Here is a 19,650-nt window from a genome sequence, read left to right as displayed (position 1 = left end):
AGGATACTTAATTCCGGATTCGAATGGTCGTAGTCGGGGGTGGGAGTGAGCTAATTTCGCGTATGTCATCGTAGCTCCGAAACAAATGCAATTTTAATCAGTATCTTTTTCACAAATGATTCCAATCGTTGACGAAAAAAATTAAGACGTAATAAACGAAACGCGTTGGAAGCTCGCGCCTCTGCGATTTTCTCTCGGTAACATGTCCCTCCCCCCTTGTAACCGGTCAGGGCTACGCTCCGCGCAAGCTTGCACACCGCGCGGGCTACACGTCAAAACGTTCGTGATCGAACCGTGCGCGCGACGCGCGGCGACACTGCACATCGTCGCGGCCGTTATCACATGGTACGCCCCCTCCCCCCGAAAACGGCATGCGGTTGCGACGTCGCGATAACGGCGCGGCGAAATGCGTGAACGTTGGCGTCGCGAAAATTTCCGTGAAATCCCACTGCGCGGCCCCCTCACCCGTTCGCCAAGCCGTCCCTTGTTGCCGCCCGGTGGCCGGACCCGACGCGACACGTGTACGGCCGCGCAGTACTCGCCCAGACGACGATCGTCGTACGTGCTCCTTGTACACGTTGCCGCCCGCCATGACCGCCGCACGGGTTGCCCGCAGCACGGACCACCGTTGGTGAGCAGACCGTGCGACCATGTACCCGAACGGTTCGAGGGTCCGCAGGTTGTTCTCGTCGACCCGGGTCCGCGTGTGCCTGGCGTTTCTAGCCGTGCTGGTCGTCTGGCAACTGTTCAGGACCGTCATCGACATCAACAACGCGCAGGTAAACCGAATCGTTTTCCCTTTTCGACCGTCCCGAGCTGTAATTTCCAGCTGTCGTAAATTTGCGCAGCGTCACCGCTACCGACCAACATGATCGGAAGCGTTTTCCACCTCACCGAAGTCCTCTCTCTTACTTGCTTTCTGAAAAAAATGCTATTATTGCGTTCCTGTTGTTTATTTCAATTCATTGAACTCGTTCTTTCTGCCCCAACAGCATCAAATTTTTCAACCTATTAGTTCCATTTGGGGTTATCTTTTTTTTAAACAATCTTACTGATTTTGTGTAATTGTGTTTGTTTTTTTCAGAAATTATCTAATCCGTTACCTGTTCGGTACTACGATAACTCGTTGACGAAAGACGGTAAAAACGAAATAGCATACTATCTTCCAGTTGGCATTTACTACGAGGCTCTGTGTCCAGACTCTAGAAACTTTATACTTCAACACTTGCTCCCATCTTTCAATAAAGCTCCAGGCAGTTTTGACATTGAGTTTATTCCATATGGTAAAGCTAAGGTAATAATTTCAATAATTATTTGTTGTAACCTTCGGTTAAAAAAATCAATTCATGTTACTTAATCAAAATTGCGTACCTAGCCAATTATTACTCACCTGTAATAATTGTGTTTACATATTTATTTTTAGATTCATGAAAATTCTGATGGCTCTATAACGTTTGATTGTCAACATGGACCAGTTGAATGCCAAGCTAATAAAATTCATTCGTGTGCTACTCGACATATTAAAGAGAAAAGTGTACTTATAAAATATATATCCTGCATGATTGATAATAATTATGAACCAAAAAAGATTGGAATTGATGTTAGTATTACACTAAACAACTAGGATATTATATTTAATAGGATTTATAATTTATTCTCGTGTTTATTTCTTTTTAGTGTGCTGAAAAATTCAATGTGAATTGGAATAAGATTAATGCTTGTTCAGAAAGTAAAGAAGGTGAACAGTTATTAAAACAGAATGGTGAAGCCACAGACAAATTATGGCCTAGAGTTTCATTCATTCCGACAATAACAATCAATCATGTAATTTAATCATATTTCTTAGAAATTATGTTAACTTATTTTAAACATTTTGATTATTTGGTTTTAGGAACAACCTAGACAAGCTTCTGTGCTGAAAAATTTTTGGAGTGTTGCTTGCAGTTATTTTCCATCCGTAAGTACTTTAAAATACATCTATTATAATAATTAGTTATATAATTTAAATTCTATTTTGGTATAAACATAAATTTCATTTTAATAAAAACATTTTATAACATAAATTAATCAATTACTATAATTGTAACTGTAACTTTTTAACTTCATTATAATTAGGTAATTCTAAATACATTTATAATCAAATAATAAATTATATTAGTTAATACTTTTAGTGGCAGATTTATGGGGGGGCCTTGTTCTCCCTTCCATTGGCCTAGAACTTCAGTTAGTTTTATAATAGTTACAATAAAAAAAATTTAATTAAAATTAAAAATTAATAAATGGTTAATATTCGTAAGTTTATATAAAAATAAATAAATAAATGCTTAATCTGGAGTCTTATTATGTTAAATTGTATTACATTGTAATGCAATTATTTTGGGAATAAATTTAATCTTATTACCAATATAATATATGTAATAATCTAATTGATGGAATGACACCAACCATACAATTCTAACCATGGAATAATCGTATTTGTAATATATAATTATGACTTCAATTTGGTATTTTATTCTATTTTAGTTTATTGTAGTTTTTTTTTTTTTTTTTTTTTTAATTTTGGTATAATAAATGTTTTTTAAAACTTAGTGCCCAAAAAAAAATTTCTAGATCCACCACTGAATACTTCTATAAATATGAATTATATTTTAAAGGAAATTTCAAGTAAAAATTTTATATTAAAATTTGTACAAAAAAATTGCTTTGTACAATAGATGGTGTTCATCATAGGTTGTAAAAATAATTATTTTTATATTGAGTATTTATATGATTATTATTGATTAGTTGTAAACTTTTAAATTCTATTAATACATTTGTAATACTAATATATGTTTATTTTATATTGAATAAAATGTATTCATTAATATATATTATTATATTCAATATAATATATTATCAAATAATTAATAGGTACTTTACTCCAGAACATAATAAAATTTATCATAATAGAAATAGTTGTTGATACTTTTTTTGTGTATAATTATTTTCATTTATCTTACCAATATTACATTAAACAATATCTAAAGCTATAAAAAATTAATTAAAATAATTTATTTACTTCTTTTTTTTTAGGAATCAAAACCAGCTGATTGTTAAATTGTTAGAAATGTTAGATTTTTAACAACAAAGGTATACATTATAATATTATTAACATTTTAATTATGATAAGATTTTGTGATATAAATATATGTACATTCAATTTTATATGGTTTTTTAATTTTTGATAATGAATTTTAGTTATAGTATTTGTTTGTTATGATAAAATAACTAACCATAATTTTATGTACAATGACATAAGTTTAAAATACTAGTATATAACCTTGATAATAAATTCTTCTAGGGATGTATTATGTTGTAAATATTTAGTTTTTTAATATTATGCTTCATTCATTTTAATATATATTATTTTTATTATTATTGTTATAAATTCTTTTATAAGTGCATCTCTGAATTTGTTCATAAACTTTAAATAACTATTTAATATTTTATATTGATATTTTATTGTATTTATTGCAGTTAGTAACCAACATATACTTTATTAACTATAAATAATAAATGGTTTTGAGTAATATATGGAAATCAAATTAAGGTATTTTTCCAATATTTAAATCATTTTTTACTATTAATACATTTGAGATCCAAAGTACACAATATGCATACTATTTTTCATTTTAAATAGTTTTAATTTCAAGTTTACTCATCTATAATTTTGTAATATTTATAATGTCTATGAGTTGTATCTAGTGATGGGCAGAAGTTTCTAATTCCTACCGACTTAGTCTGTTGTACCGTGTGACTAATTTAGTTACTCTATGTGTTATAATTATTCATTTGACTAATATTTTATTGGACTGATTTGTATTTGATTAATTTTATTTCGACTAATTTTTATTTGATTAACCATTATCTAAATATACCATTTTTGACTAATTTTAATAATATTAAAAGTTATAACTAACTTTAGCATAAACTTTATTAAAAATATAATATATAAATTATACAATAAAATTGTAAATCAAAAACTGTTTTAACACTATTTGGACAATTAAATTATAACTATTAAATATAATTATAAAAATAATATCTTCTTCTGTATATATAAAACAGTAAGCTGATTGAAAGCTATCAACGCACAGCTCAAACCATTGGACAGATCTGGCTGAAATTTGGCATACAGATAGCTATTATGATGTAGACGTGCGTTAAGAAAGGATTTTTCGAAATTTTGAATTTAAAGGGTTGAAATCTGTTTAATATTTTTTGACCAGGTCGATAATATTAAATAAAACTATTAAAAAAATATTAAAAAACTATTAAAAACTATTTAAAAACTATTAATTTTATTTTTGGTAGTAAATGACGGGTATTGCATAAATATTAAACAAAAAGATCCCGCAACAGGTGCCAAAACAAATAAGAATGTTAGTTCAAAAAATTATTATGCATATCGGTTGATGATTAGACGCGATCAGGACTAAGTTATTTTACGATGCATAAGCTTTGTCAACAATTCATGATCGAAATATATATAAAGATAGATAGCGAACGATTTCGATTCAATCAAAAAGCCACCGCATAATTTACAATTGATCATTACAATTTACCACCGATAAAATACCTCCTTCAGAGTCATTTAAAGTTGTAATACATGCAGATAAAAAACCACCAGAAGAACATAGAGGCAGGTATAATGCACCAACGGCAAATGAAGTTGCTTTAGTGTTAGTAGATCAGCAGTTTGATCGAAGAGACATCATCCTCGAAAACCGAAGTAACCCACTTCACCGTATCAGTGAGATACATCGAGCATACGACGCACTGCAGTATCCTTTAATATTTTGTTGGGGGGATGATGGGTATGCAATCAATATACCACAACGCGATCCAAAAACCAAGTTACCGCTTAAAAAAACTGCCTCTGCATCAAGTTTTTACTCATATAGAATAATGGTCAGAGAAGGAGAAGACAACTATTTAGTTAATTATCGTTCTCTTTTCAGTCAATATTTGGTAGATGAATACACCAAAATTGAAACTGAAAGACTAAATTACATCAAAAACAACCAAGCCAAATTGCGTGCAGATAGTTATATTCATTTAAAAGATGCGATTGGACGACGAGACATAGAAGCTAATCAGTTAGGCCAAATGGTTATACTCCCGTCAACTTTTACTGGTGGGCCAAGGTACATGCACGAAAGAACACAAGATGCTATGACCTACGTTAGACATTACGGTCGTCCTGACCTTTTTATTACTTTTACATGTAATCCTCGCTGGGACGAGATAAAAGAGCTCTTACTTCCCGGTCAAAGATCATATGATCGACATGATATGATTGCAAGAGTGTTTCGGTTAAAAGTCAAAAAGACCATGAACTTATTGACAAAAGGTAAAATATTCGGAGAAGTGAGATGCTATATGTATTCAACAGAATGGCAAAAGAGAGGTCTACCACATATTCATATTCTTTTATGGCTTCAGCATCACATTACTCTGGATCAAATCGACAATGTTATTTGTGCTGAAATACCCGATCCCATACGTGACCCTCAGCTTCACGAAATCGTTAAATGTAATATGATTCATGGCCCTTGTGGCTGTTTTAATCGAAATTCACCATGTATGAAAGATAACGCGTGCAGTAAACATTACCCCAAGAATCTCATTAAGGAAACTCAAACTGGTGATGACGGTTATCCGAAGTACAAGAGACGTTCAACCGATGACGGTGGATTTTCCGTCAATATCAAAGGCGTAGATATAGATAATCGTTGGATAGTTCCTTATAATCCAGTACTATTAAGAACATGTAACGCTCACGTCAATGTGGAATATTGCAGTTCGGTGAAGTCCATAAAATATGTGTGCAAATACGTAAATAAGGGCTCGGGTCAGGCTTTATTTGCCTTAGAAAATGAGAAAGACGAAATAAAAACTTACGAAAGTGGACGATATATAAGTTCATCAGAAGCCGTGTGGCGAATCCTTGAATTTCCAATTCATGAGCGTTTCCCTACCGTTGTTCACCTTGCTGTCCATTTAGAAAATGAACAAAGGGTTTACTTTAATGAACAAAACCTACATGACAGAGTGAATAGTCCTCCTACAACTACACTTCTCTCATTTTTTGATTTGTGTAAAGTGGATGACTTTGCAAAAAATTTGCTTCACCCAGAAGTACCTGCATATTACGTTTGGGACAAAAAAAAGTTCCAAAGAAGGAAAAGAGGAGTAAACATTGTTGGCTGGCCAAATATCAAAAGAGAGCACGCTCTGGGTAGAGTTTATACGGTTCATCCAAACAATACAGAATGTTATCACCTTCGTATACTTCTCCATGAAATCCGGGGCCCGATTTCGTTTGAAGCGTTGAAAACTGTAAATGGTCAAGTATATCCCACTTTTAAATCCACGTGTAAGGCTCTAGGGTTACTTGAAGATGATGAACATTTGTACGCAGCACTAGAAGAGGCAGCACTTTGCCAATCTCCTCATATGATACGGAATCTATTAACGATTATATTAGTGTTCTGCCAAGTAACAGATCCCTTATATCTTTGGGACAAATTCAAAGAATACCTATCTGAAGATTTTAAAATACGATTAGAATGACAGGATTCCGTGGATGCAGAACACTTAGCGGACGTAGCGTTGAACAAATGCTTATCGGTAATAGAAGATTCCGTGTTAGCATTAGGTGGTCAGCCACTTAAAGAATATGGCTTACCTCAGCCAAGCAAGTGTGAACAATTTGATAATAGAGAGTATCTCAAGGAAACAAGTTATGACTTAGTAGCCTTAGAAGACGTCGTAAGAAACAATGAAGAATCTCTGAATGACGAACAAAAGTTTGCTTACAATCAAATTATTACAAGTGTTAATAATAATGAGGGTCGAATATACTTTTTAGATGCTCCAGGTGGAACTGGAAAAACTTTCTTAATCAATTTGATTTTAGCGAAAGTTAGAAGTACTCGCGACATTGCCTTAGCTGTAGCATCTTCTGGAATCGCAGCAACACTGCTCGAGGGTGGTCGAACGGCCCATGCTACCTTCAAATTACCACTCAATCCAACAACTTCGGCCACTCCCTTTTGTAATATATCAAAACAAAGTAATTTTGCGGAAGTTTTAAAAGATACAAAATTAATAGTGTAGGACGAAATTACAATAGCGCATAAGGGTGGTGTTGAGGCTTTAAATAGATCTCTAAAGGATATAAGGGAAAATAAAAGGTTAATGGGTGGTGTAACGGTTTTACTGGCTGGAGACTTTAGGCAGACTCTACCAGTAGTACCAAAAGGGACCAGAACTGATGAAGTCAAGTCATGTCTTAAAAGATCTACTTTATGGCCTAAGATTAATATACTCAAACTGTCAAAAAATATGAGGGTACACTTGGGAGAGGAAAAGTTTTCTGGTGGATTTTCAGATCTTTTACTTAAAATTGGCAATGGTGATTATCCATCGTTTGATGAAATGATAACTATCCTAGAAAATTTATGTACAGTTGTAACTACGGTTCAGGATTTAATATCAAAAATTTATCCAGATGTTGCTCATATTCATGATAAGCCTATGGAATGGTTGTGTGAACGTGCTATACTCACTTCAAAAAATTACCAAGCGGCGGCTATTAATGAAACACTGCTGATGTATTTTGAAGGGGAAGAAAAAGTATATACTTCTATAGATACGGTGGTCACCGTATCTATAGATACATGGACGATGCAACTAATTATCCGGTTGAATTTTTAAATTGATTGAAACCACCGGGCATGCCATACATAGGCTTATTCTGCGTGTGGGCACACCTATTATGTTGTTGCGAAATTTGAAACCGCCTAAACTGTGCAATGGGACCAGGCTTAAAGTCAAAGCTTTACATCGCAATATAGTAGAAGCCACAATTTTAACAGGATGTGCAAAAGGGGAAACTGTGTTTGTACCACGAATCCCTTTAATTCCGAATGATCATCCGTTCGAATTTAAACGATTACAGTTTCCCCTGAAAGTCTGTTTTGCAATGACTATAAACAAGTCTCAAGGCCAAACTCTTAAATTTGCAGGAATAGATTTGCGAGAAAACTGTTTTTCACATGGGCAGTTCTACGTAGCTTGCTCACGCGTAAGCTCACCCAGTTGCTTGGTGGTTTTGTCGCCTACTAATAGATCAGTGAAGAACATTGTCTACAAAGAAGTTTTTTAGATAACATATTGAAAAACTATTAGTAAAACATTTATTTTGAACCTTTAGTGCTAAAATTTATCGTGAACAAAGCTTCTGCCGCCAAAAGCTATAACTTATCGAATAGGTTATGATAATAATCATTATCTTAAAAACTAAATTAATATGTATAAAATATTATTTCAAAAATCTTAATTAATTTAAATTTCAATAGATTTAACAAAATTTAATCTTGGCAGGTTACATACATTTATATACTTAAACCCGGCAACGACGGGTAATTCAGCTAGTCATAACATAAAACTATTAAACAAATTTTAATCAAATTATTTAACTAATTTAATTTATTTATATAAGTTTGGTTGTAATGGACAAAATTTTGTCAAATAATTACTCAGTAGTAACAAATAGTCGCATCTGCCCACCACTAGTCATCATACTAATACGCCTCTAGGGTTATGAGCTGTAAAACAGAACAATAAACTCAACATTCAAAATATCATTAGATTTATTATACTATGTATTTCTAACTAAAAGCATCTATTAAAATAATGTTTAAATTTTTTTAGTTAACAATAATATTGATATACACTAACTATTTAAGTAAATATTATATACTACAAATAGTAATTAGTAAAACATCACGTAAAAAGAACAATGATATATATATATATATATAGACTATGACATGATAAAGTTTTAAACATAATTAAAAACAAAAATATATTGAGTACAACAATAAAAATTAACTTTAATAGGTCTCTTTTTTGTATATATATATTATTATAATCTAGATTTTCTTAGTTTATTCTAATACATGGAAAATTTAATAAAAATTAAAATATTCGAATCGGCTTCACGTAATTAATACTTAATGGTTTTAAATATAAATGATTAATTTAGTATGTATATTTATGATACTATAATATAATTTTATTTGATTTTAACAAATCTGTTAATGTATAATATATCAAAATCTATTTAATCTAATCATATGCAAATATTTTTCTATAATGCATTTGAACTTTTCAAGTCTATAATAATTACTTAATTATATTTAGATAATAACAAATATAAAACCAAATGTCACACAAAAATGTACTCAATTAAATAGCAAAGTAGTGGCATTATTATTACTTTTCTAGGTCCTAGTACTCACTAGCTACAAATTTACTTACACTTTACCTCAATTAAAAATAATTAATTTTCATGCATCAATTATATAATTTTATGGTATACTTAAAGTATCTAAGAAATAATTATTTCAATAAATGATTTGTAAAATAATTATATACTAGTTACCAAGTATCTATAACTATTTTAAAATCTGAAATTTTCTAAATTGATTAATTTGGTTTCCAATAAATTAATTTATTAAGTAAAAATACAATTCAAATAATTTTAATTCAAAAATAATATTTTATTTTATATATTTTTTATTAGACTAGGTATAATTTTTTTTTTAGTATAAATCAAAAGTTGATAACTCGCAGTGTCAGTCCATCGAAATATGTTACCCTTACATTAATCACATACCAATACTTAAATTTTAACTTAGCCACCAATAATTATAATACCTACATAATAAGTAATTACATTTTCATTATTATTTTTCTACTTAATAAAAATTACGAGTAAATTTTCAGAGTAGGAATATAATTTTTGACTTATAATAATAATCAATTATCAATTTATTTTAATATAAATAAATGATTTGTTGTTTATGATAATAAGTATATAATACTTAAACCTGTAAAGAATAGTTTATTTTTTCAAATAGTTTTTTTATATTTAATTGTTTGAAACCATTGATAGGTACTTCTGGTCGACAGTAAATATCGAAAAAAATATGTATAAATGATCATAGTAAATACAATTCATTGCTAGTAATTAATACATTCTCATTTAATATGGGTTAAAGCATTTTTTTATATTATTAAAATAAAACAAAAATACCATTTTGCTTTGTATTCATTAATTAAAAACCAATATACAAAATTATCAACTATTCTAACGTGACTTATCTTTTTTGAACCGGTTTTTATAGACAAATATTATAATAAAAATTGTTTTCAAGTAATATTAGCCCGATTAGGTTAGGTAATGCAGGAATTGACATTGATAAGCTTGATAAGTATTGATTTTTATAAAATCACGAATATTTGGGAAAATTTTTTTAAAAATAATTGAAAGTTTACAAAATGTAAGACATTAGTTACGATGCTATAATTGTGTACCCACCCTATTTATCCAACATTTAGACGGTCCAACAAAAAAAAAAAAATTTAATTTTAAAGACTAAGAATATTACTAAATCGAGCAAGAATGTTGAAACAGAATAAACTTTTACTGGATGTTACAAGAATCATAAACATAATTTGATAATGAACATTTCCAAGAGTTACAACTTTTAATAAATCAACCGGTTGATAATCGATGTGTAATTGTTTTAGCCTTTTAGGTAACAACGAAAAACTGTATACATTTCGGATAAATTACACACCCTTACAAAATTTTTATTTATTGTAGATTTTCATATATCTTTTTTAATAATATCGATATACCATTAGTACTTAATGGATTTTTGAAATAATGTTGAAATTATTTTTATTTATAAATGTTAGTGTAAACATTATAACTAATCTCATTTAAAAAAAATAAATAAATGTATAGTGCATGGCATATTTTTTCGGGAAATTCATAATTGTTCCACGAAAACATAAAAAAAAAAAATATTTGTTTAAACGTTCTTCTCGGTGAGTAGCAACAGCAGTAATATGGATTAATACATAAATTAGGTCCTGTAATTTTTGTCCATTCTGTATTAGGTATAAAATTACAAGATTTTTCCTTTGGTACAGGTATTATCGTTCATAGGATATTTATCATAGCACTATATAAGAACAAACTTCGGATAAAATTTATAATTTTTTCAATTATACATAAAATAGTCTGCTTATAAAAAATATTTTTATTGTTCGTAAGTACCTTGTATGTTAATTGAATTCAGCTTTGGAATGTCATTGAAATAAATCATATCGGTTTATCTTTGTTTTCATATTATTTATACTTCTGGATTAAAAACATTGACGTTGCATTACTATTGCCAAAACATTATTGAGATAAATAATTCCTATTTGGAAAGTAAACAAAAAATTAATTTAAAGTGGACGGAAAAAATTCTATATAGTTTTCGTTGTAATATTCATAATATTTTAACAGAAGTCCATAAAAAAACTATTATGTAATTAATTTTAAAATTATAATAAGCAGGCAGGATTAGACGTATTATATTTATGTAAATATTCAGTGACTTAATTAAGAACCATTGTACTCAGGACGGGGAAAAAATGTATTTACCTCATATTTCTTGTACGTTACCTAGCTCTAACTCTACCAGTTTTCTTTAATTGACTAGAAAAAAAAACTAAAACTAATACGATTCTCTTTAATTTGTGACGAATTTCTAGTCAGTAGGGTCAAGCATTCTAACACCCATCATCCTCAAAATCCTACAATATTGTATAAAATAAAAATATATTTAAGGGCAGGGGAAATAATAATGTATTTCTGAGATTTTTGAAAAAATATAACATTTATATATCTTTAAAGTATTTAAGACCAATTAAATGCGAGAGAGTGGGAGCAAAAAGATAAATTTGCATCCCAGTGAAATTCTAGGGTGCAAATGGCCCCTTGGCAACCAAAAATTACACCACTGTAAGTATTATAATATATATGTAGTGTAATTCGTGTAAGTTCAATCGTTACAATTGAATCGATTCTAATATAAAACAAATGTATAATAATAAAATATGATTTAGTTAATTATATACTTAAATAATTGACTGGATTAATTAAGTTTATGATAATAAATTGTCATATTTATTATGGTTAGTCATGCGCTCAATAGCAGTCGATTCGCACAACATTACTTTGTCCAAATCACTCAACGTGTACAAAGATATGCACTGTATCGTATTTAAAACGATAAATGCAAGTAAATTGATTATCTTATCTTTGGTCAATGTTTTATAATATAATAAATAGTTACTCGAAAAATAATGATAATAATAATAATAATAATAATAATTATAATAACAATGATTATATATTATTTGAGAATAAAAGAAAGGAATTTGTATGGCAAAGGATACATATCACAAAGGTACCGAGATGATATTTTTTTTACAATCAAAAAAATAAATAATCAAACATAAAGAAACATTTATATAATATTTACTCGTCTATATAGGTATTATAATACCGAAGCTTCTTTATCCGGTATATTTGACAAATACTGATCATTGTACCAATAGTAACGAGGAGACCCTTCGGACACGCATAGTTGTTGTTCTAAAGGTTCTGTCCCTTCTACCCAATACATTACGTAAAAGTTGCACATTTCATCGTCACTCGTAGCGCTGTGGAAAAAATAAAATAAAAATATGTTGTTTAAGAGTCATTCGAAATGATTGTGTGCACTGATATATTTCAGTCGTAACGAGTCTTACCCAATTCTTGTGTAGGTGTTTCTCGTATTTTCCATTGTACACCTGGCAGCCTAGAATACATCAAACAAATATTTAATTATTTTGTTATAAATCCTAATATTACCAAAAATTATGTATAGCATAATAATATAGTATTTTTGTTAACATATTATACTATAAAACGAGAATTCTTTAACAATATAATGTTTCCTAAAATGATAAAAGTTAAGTAAGTTATTCAATGTCATGCTTATGTTGCTTTTCTAGAAAAATAACTACACAAAATTATTAACTAGAAGGTAAATATATATTTGATATTTTTAGAAAAAAAAAGTAACATTATACATTATTAATTTTTAACTTATATGCTTTTTTCTTTTCATTTTGTTGTAATTTTTTTAAATGTTTTACATTTAAAAATAAAAATAGGTTAAATATTGTTATACATTTTTACATCATTCATTATAAATATAAATTACAAATCACGATCAAGGAAAAAATGACTTAAAAACCACCAAGCAACAAATTTTTTTTATATAGGTATTTTGGGAACTAGTTTCTATTTTTGAAAAAATATACTCAAGTATTTTCATTTGAAACTATGTATAAAATCTGAGTATGAACTAAAAGTAGAATTTTAAAAACGAATTTTCTCGCATCCAATTATTTCAAAAGCAATTCCTACCAATGAATTTACAAATTAGTATGTGTATTGTAACTAAACACTATTACATTTTCAAATTCTAATTTTCTAACAAATTAATCTATACTACTTACCAGTATGTCTCCAAATTCGACGGTGACGTTATTCTCTATCGGGTAAAACATTTGTGGCGTCAAAGGATCCCTTTTTCCTAACAGGTCCCATTTTTGTACTCCGTTACTATTAGTTCTCACCCTGTAACCAGCTACGACTTTACCTATACGTGTATAAAACAAAAATATTGAACATTCACAACATTAGATATATTTAGCCTTAAATGTATACATAGTTTTGCTGTATGTGCACATACCGAGTTCATGAGTGTGAACTCTATACGCAAACGGATGAATGATTTTTCCAGTTTCATATAGTGGGCACGACGTTTCCATATGTTCGATCGAATGCGGAGGGATTTGTCCGTTTGTAGCAAGTAAGTAAACGCCAGCTTGTTTTGCCAATCTAAAGAAAAACGGTAGTTAAAAAAATTGTATTATATGCTGCACAGGGTCGAAGGAAAACTAGCGCTAAAGTCAAAAAGTAAAAAATATTGAAAGTGCCTTTTTTAATGTGACCAGTAAAAAAAGAAAGAAGGAACACATTATGCCACTACTTGAAATTCATAAAATAAAATAATTAGTGATACAAATAACTTTAAAATTATCAATTTTAAGATAATCATTTTGCATTTTGGTGCCTTTTTTGTTTTGAAACCAGCGTTTTTATCACGTTGCTTTCATGTTTGTTATATTATAATTTATCTACTGTTACCCGATGAACATAGCTCAATTGTTTTTATACAATTCATAGAGATGTTTAAAAAAAATACTTTTAAAGTTGATATTGTTCTAAAAATATCTAAAAGCTCATAAGAAAAAAACATTGTATCTTACTGTTTTTCTGTGTAGTGCAAAAATATCCCGGAATTGTCCGTCTCGTCTTCTGTTAAGTAAACAAATCGAATTGATTTTAATAGGCACTTCATTATCAAGAACCAAATATTGTTAATACTAGCCTTCAAACAACCGATGGTAATGAACTTGTAGGACTAAATAATTGATTTGTGAATCACCTCCAACTTTAAAACCAACGCCATCCGGAAGTTTCAACGTAGGCGCATCGCGAGCCCAAGCGTAAAGTATCTGATCAAAAAAACAAACACTCATTGTAAGCAAAAGTTAGATTTTTACATTTTAACAGTAGCACATTTTCAAATTATATCTGGGTAAAGTATTCTGATTGAAAAAATGACGTTTACATGATTATCCTCTTTACCTTGTGACCTCCCTCACCTTCCTTCACAACATCGTAAAACTAGACATAAATTATGAAGCATACTGATTAATCGTTAAATCGATTGATTGATGTATAAGATTAATGTATTTTTTATCACATATTTTGTTATTTAATTTTCCGTACAAAATTAGATCATACTACGTATCCTTGGGTAATAAAATATATTGAAAACATATTGTATATATTTTAACACCTATGAATGTAATACACGAATAAAATAATTTATTTATAATGTGATTGAAACGAAAATGATTAACGTATATATTATTATTTGCTTGATTGTTTTTCACCTACATTGAATCAGCTTCATTCTGTTAATTGGAAATCTTATAGATGTCATCCATAAGTAGGAATATAATATGTCACTACATGTGTAAATAACGTAAAATTTTTATAAACTAAAAAAAAATGTAATATCAATAAATAACATTTCATTTTACCTTACATAAATCAGTCAGCGCGGTCCTATAACCTATCAATCGATTTAACAAGAATAATAATTCTTTTTAATTCATCGGAACAAATCGTACCGAACACAAGACCATTTCAACATATCGCAATAAATCAAATCAACCCAGTAATTAATTTGATAAAGGTACCGTAATAATCTAATAAAATGTACTCGTATTCCTAATGGGAAATCGATTTAGTCCGTGGAGTAATATTATTACTATTATAGCACTACTTTTAGTATTAAATACAGGAGTACAAACATTTGATCCAGTTTTGCATGGGTTGGAATGCATGTACGCATGCTGTTTATTTGAAGCCATTTGCATTTCACCGCAATTCCTAGAAAAATAAAAATAAGCAATCTGGTTGGAATCAATTTATAAAACGAATTAGTAAAAATGTTTACCAAACGGGCTCATCACTTCCTGGTTCTGAACAGCCATAAAGCAACATATGGTGCGATGTATGACCGAAGGCTTTTGGCTCGAAACCAACTAAAATAATAAAACGCAACACAATTTTCAAAATATATTGTTATATTTTTGAGGGTGCAATTGTGCTAACATCGCGTGCATTTCCCATGTTTTTATAGGTTTATTTATATACGTATTTATCAAGTATGGGCATAATAATGTATTATACAAGTAAATTTAAATACTTAAAACCAACTAAATCAATAATTAAAAGTTCTAAATTGATTTTTAGCCACTCATTTTTTTTTTTTTTTTTTTTTAGGTATCTCTTAATATACAAATGTAACATTGTTTATTAGATATAAATAAAAAAAATAGCCATCTAAAAAAACTAAGTACAATACATAAGAATAAGTGATATACGTTTTCATAACTTGTAAGGGACAAAAATAAATTACTGTTTTAATTAATGAATCAATCGTGTGAATACACTTACCTATAAAGTAAGACTTGCTTGGATCTATTTTAATAGGCGTGCATAAATACAAGTCCATCTGAAACAATACAAATTAATACTGTTATACGCATTGGTATTCAACTGATTTACATTAAATCAAGAGTTTATAATATTAACATATCCAAATAATTTTTATAAACTAAATGTATAGGTTTTCTTCTTATATTTATATTCGAGTATTTATTCAATAATATATTATTATTATTATTATTATAATTAGATCATTTTAGTTTTTTCATTTTTTTAGTTTTGAAATACAAATTATGTATTATAATTTAAATTTGTTGTTAATGTTTGTATGCTATCGAACAAGATGAATTATGAGGGCTTTTTACATACGTTCATTGATATTACACTACATATATGAGGGTTAACATTAACAATACAAAAACAATTATTGTATGCTGTTATTGTTATAAAATTATATACACAAGGACATGTTATTTAATTTGGGAACACATGCATTATATAATAGGATGCATGTGAGAATCCGTGCAGAATGGTTTATTAAAACTTCAAATATTAAAATCTATGAAGTAATAACTTCATACAATTGATAAGTAATACTAGAAGTATAAAGTAAATTATGATTTCGTAATATCCACACCCCAAAAACATGATATTTTCACAAAGAGTCTCTAGGACAGCAGGATCCACTTCGCGGCCCTTCGCTAGGACATTTGTGCGTTCCATACTCAAACCAAAATGACATCTTAAATTTAAAATTAAATAGTGTTAATTAAATAAAATACATAGGTACATATTTTTTGGTTGAGATTTTATGTTATATGGAATAACTTTTATCTATATTATCTTACTATTCTAATAAATTTAATAATTTTTATTAACTGAGTTGTTTGTATGTTTATAATTATAATTAATTTAAATACAATTTATACATTTTTATATTTTTTAATCATTACCATTAAAAATGTATGCGACCTAAAAGTAGTTAAATTTATTATTTGGCCCATTCTAAAATCCTAGAGAAATCGCTGCTCTAGGACTACAACAACTATGTAAAATAACAATGAGCTTGTTTGCCACTTGGTAGTGATGTTAGTCAAAAAAAAAAAAAACATACGGAACACCAATGCGTGGTTCAGGATGTTGTTTTTCCTTGGAATGTAAACGACTTAAATAAGTGGTAAATGATAAAATGAAATAATACAATTATACAAGTACAATACTAAGAATAATTTTTTCGACCAAACCTCACTTGAGGACGGTTGAAAAATATAGCATACACTAATTTAGAGAACCAAAAAGGATCCAGAGAGTTAAAATTTTATAGTTAAAAATAAATAAGGTTATTTTGGAGGTAATTTATTTATTAAAGTATAAAAACAATTTTACAAGTAAAAAACATACTTTCTATAAATTATTTGATAAAAAATAAAGAAATTTATCGATATTGTAATGTTGAAACAATCATGAATATCCGTATTTCTACATGTTTAAGATAAATTAATACTGATAGATATTAAAGAAAGATATATAAAATTGCAAAATACAAAGTCTCAGAAAGATTATTAACAAACAGTACCTATACAAACTATAGCTATAGACAAATATATCTTTAACACCGTTATATTCACAGGCCTTGAAGTTTTGAATAGTTAACACGTACATCAGTTAAAGACGTATTTACTGTAGTACCTATATACTCAATTAAGTGTGACATTTGACAATCAATCGTGACGTTGAGGAAGAAAATATAAAATAAACGCTTCAAATAATCGAACGATACTAAATCTTTATAACGGTACTCCAAATTATATTTTCTTTCTAAAACGGTTTATTCTTTATTCTGTAATGTAGGTAATAAAGAATATAGAATATTGGCACTGAAGTTAAGTAGGATCTAACAAGAACAAAACGGAGTATAGCACACCTTTAATTGCCGAATTATATTTCTTTTACATAAACATATTAAATGTAACATACGAGGATATGTGAAAAAAAAACTAATAATAGTATCGCGAACACAATTCTGAACAAAAATTATATGATAATATAGATGTGGAAGATAAATTATATATCGTATATCATTCGTAATTGATATATTATACTTATTCTGAAAATCTATAGTAATTCAGTTGAGATAGTCATAGTTAGATCATATTCGTTTTTAAAAGATCTATTAATTTAATAATTTTATAAAAGCAATATTATTTTAGAACAAAGTTAGGTATTAAATTTTTATTAATTTATAATTGCACTTTTATTATTATTAAGATTTTTTTGGTTATATGATTGTGTTTCATACGCCCCAATCAATTATTATTAGGACACGACTTTTTATGATTTGAAGTTTTATTATTGGTTATATAAATGTCAGTTTTATTTTATTTATTCCTTTTAGTAAATTGTAGAAAATCAGAAAATCATGGTTTAATATATTTCCATTGACATTTCCAAGGTTTGATTCTATACTAGAATGAATCTTGACTACGATATATTTTATCTAGAAAATATCGTTTACTTATCGATATACTATTGGTTGCCCACTCAGTAAGACAGTATAGCCAGTCGACTAATAAAATAAAAAATATGATTTTAAAATACGTATTGATAAAACCTGAGATACAAGTTCTCCAAGCAAAAAAGTTATCATAATTTAACTCATTATACTGTATTCTATTGATGACAGGTTCATTGTTATTGTAAAACATGTAGTACAAATAAAAAAAATTGTGGTTATTGATTGTTCTTAAAATACGCATTGAATATTTATCCTGATTTCACTTTACGTATAATCTTGTAATGTTTTTGTTTTGAATGATGTATTAGATATTCAATCGTTGCGAGTAAAAACGTGTTCTTTGATTTTCACGGTTAAATAAAGGAATGATATTCTTTTAACATTAAAATCCAATCAAATACGGTAAATAATATCTTAGTAAAATATTTACTTTTTTACTGGTTATAGTTGAAAATGTTGAAAATCTCGAAAATTAAATTTAAATCTTAGTTTTATTTTTACCGATTTAACTTTTGTGAAACCAAAAAAGTTACAAATAATAACGCCAGCTTGTGACAAGTAAACATAATTTTATCATACGGTGACTACTTAATCTGAACACACACAGACACACACACATTGCGGCGCTGTTGATTCATGGTTAAACTGGAATACGTATTATGATCTGACACAATTTAAAACGAGTTTGTTGCGAAACGGGTACTCGTTGAGGACCGAGTTCAACGCCTCATCGCTGCAGCAGAAGATCGCAGAAGTATATAGTGACACATGTCATACACGTATGTTGGGCCATAGATCTTTGAAAAGAGAATGACCAGGGATCAGTGGCGTAGTTACGGGGAGGGTGTATGGGGTTTCCACCCCCCCAACAGATTTTTTTAATAATATTTGATTATTATTTATTAATATTTACATATTATAATAAAATATTTTGATTTTACTATGATTAGGTATATATTAAAGATTGAGTAACAAAATAATTTTCATTAAATACGGGATATAATAATAATACCATTTTAAATGTTATATTATTACATATGACCTCGTTTTAAGATATACTAAGAACACTTAAAAACTTACTCTTAAACCCCCCCCCCCCCCC

The 19,650-nt window shown here is 28.9% G+C and overlaps 4 protein-coding genes across 4 annotated transcripts in view; 3 read left to right on the top strand and 1 right to left on the bottom strand.

Annotated features, from left to right (window-relative positions):
• Positions 1 to 360: 360 nt before the first annotated feature.
• LOC112681942 (GILT-like protein 1) lies at positions 361 to 3,204 on the top strand. The gene is made up of 6 exons (XM_025552319.1): positions 361 to 779; positions 1,085 to 1,294; positions 1,424 to 1,600; positions 1,678 to 1,824; positions 1,892 to 1,957; positions 3,073 to 3,204. The coding sequence occupies exons 1-6, from the start codon at positions 651 to 653 to the stop codon at positions 3,094 to 3,096; spliced, it is 753 nt and encodes a 250-aa protein (XP_025408104.1). The 5' UTR covers positions 361 to 650; the 3' UTR covers positions 3,097 to 3,204.
• Positions 3,205 to 5,421: 2,217 nt separating this feature from the next.
• LOC112682167 lies at positions 5,422 to 7,761 on the top strand. Its single transcript, XM_025552687.1, has 3 exons — positions 5,422 to 6,540; positions 6,619 to 7,117; positions 7,178 to 7,761. The coding sequence occupies exons 1-3, from the start codon at positions 5,422 to 5,424 to the stop codon at positions 7,759 to 7,761; spliced, it is 2,202 nt and encodes a 733-aa protein (XP_025408472.1).
• A 61-nt stretch (positions 7,762 to 7,822) lies between these two features.
• On the top strand, positions 7,823 to 8,212 carry LOC112682166 (ATP-dependent DNA helicase RRM3-like). Its single transcript, XM_025552686.1, has one exon. The coding sequence runs from the start codon at positions 7,823 to 7,825 to the stop codon at positions 8,210 to 8,212; it is 390 nt and encodes a 129-aa protein (XP_025408471.1).
• A 4,071-nt stretch (positions 8,213 to 12,283) lies between these two features.
• The window catches only part of LOC112682153 (peptidylglycine alpha-hydroxylating monooxygenase), an 11,378-nt gene continuing 4,011 nt past the window's right edge, over positions 12,284 to 19,650 (bottom strand). Inside the window, exons 2-10 of the mRNA XM_025552667.1 lie at positions 16,043 to 16,100; positions 15,540 to 15,627; positions 15,394 to 15,472; positions 14,400 to 14,526; positions 14,278 to 14,326; positions 13,698 to 13,846; positions 13,462 to 13,604; positions 12,706 to 12,755; positions 12,284 to 12,615 (exon numbers count right to left, since the gene is read on the bottom strand). Of these exons, the coding sequence (XP_025408452.1) occupies positions 12,450 to 12,615; positions 12,706 to 12,755; positions 13,462 to 13,604; positions 13,698 to 13,846; positions 14,278 to 14,326; positions 14,400 to 14,526; positions 15,394 to 15,472; positions 15,540 to 15,627; positions 16,043 to 16,100 (909 nt within the window). The 3' untranslated portion in view covers positions 12,284 to 12,449. The remainder of the gene's footprint in view (positions 12,616 to 12,705; positions 12,756 to 13,461; positions 13,605 to 13,697; positions 13,847 to 14,277; positions 14,327 to 14,399; positions 14,527 to 15,393; positions 15,473 to 15,539; positions 15,628 to 16,042; positions 16,101 to 19,650) is intronic.

This window comes from Sipha flava, unplaced genomic scaffold, assembly GCF_003268045.1.
Source record: "Sipha flava isolate LNK unplaced genomic scaffold, YSA_version1 1_pilon_pilon, whole genome shotgun sequence".
In the NCBI taxonomy this organism is placed as follows: Eukaryota; Metazoa; Arthropoda; class Insecta; order Hemiptera; family Aphididae; genus Sipha; species Sipha flava.
This window is presented reverse-complemented; position numbering and strand designations above follow the sequence as displayed.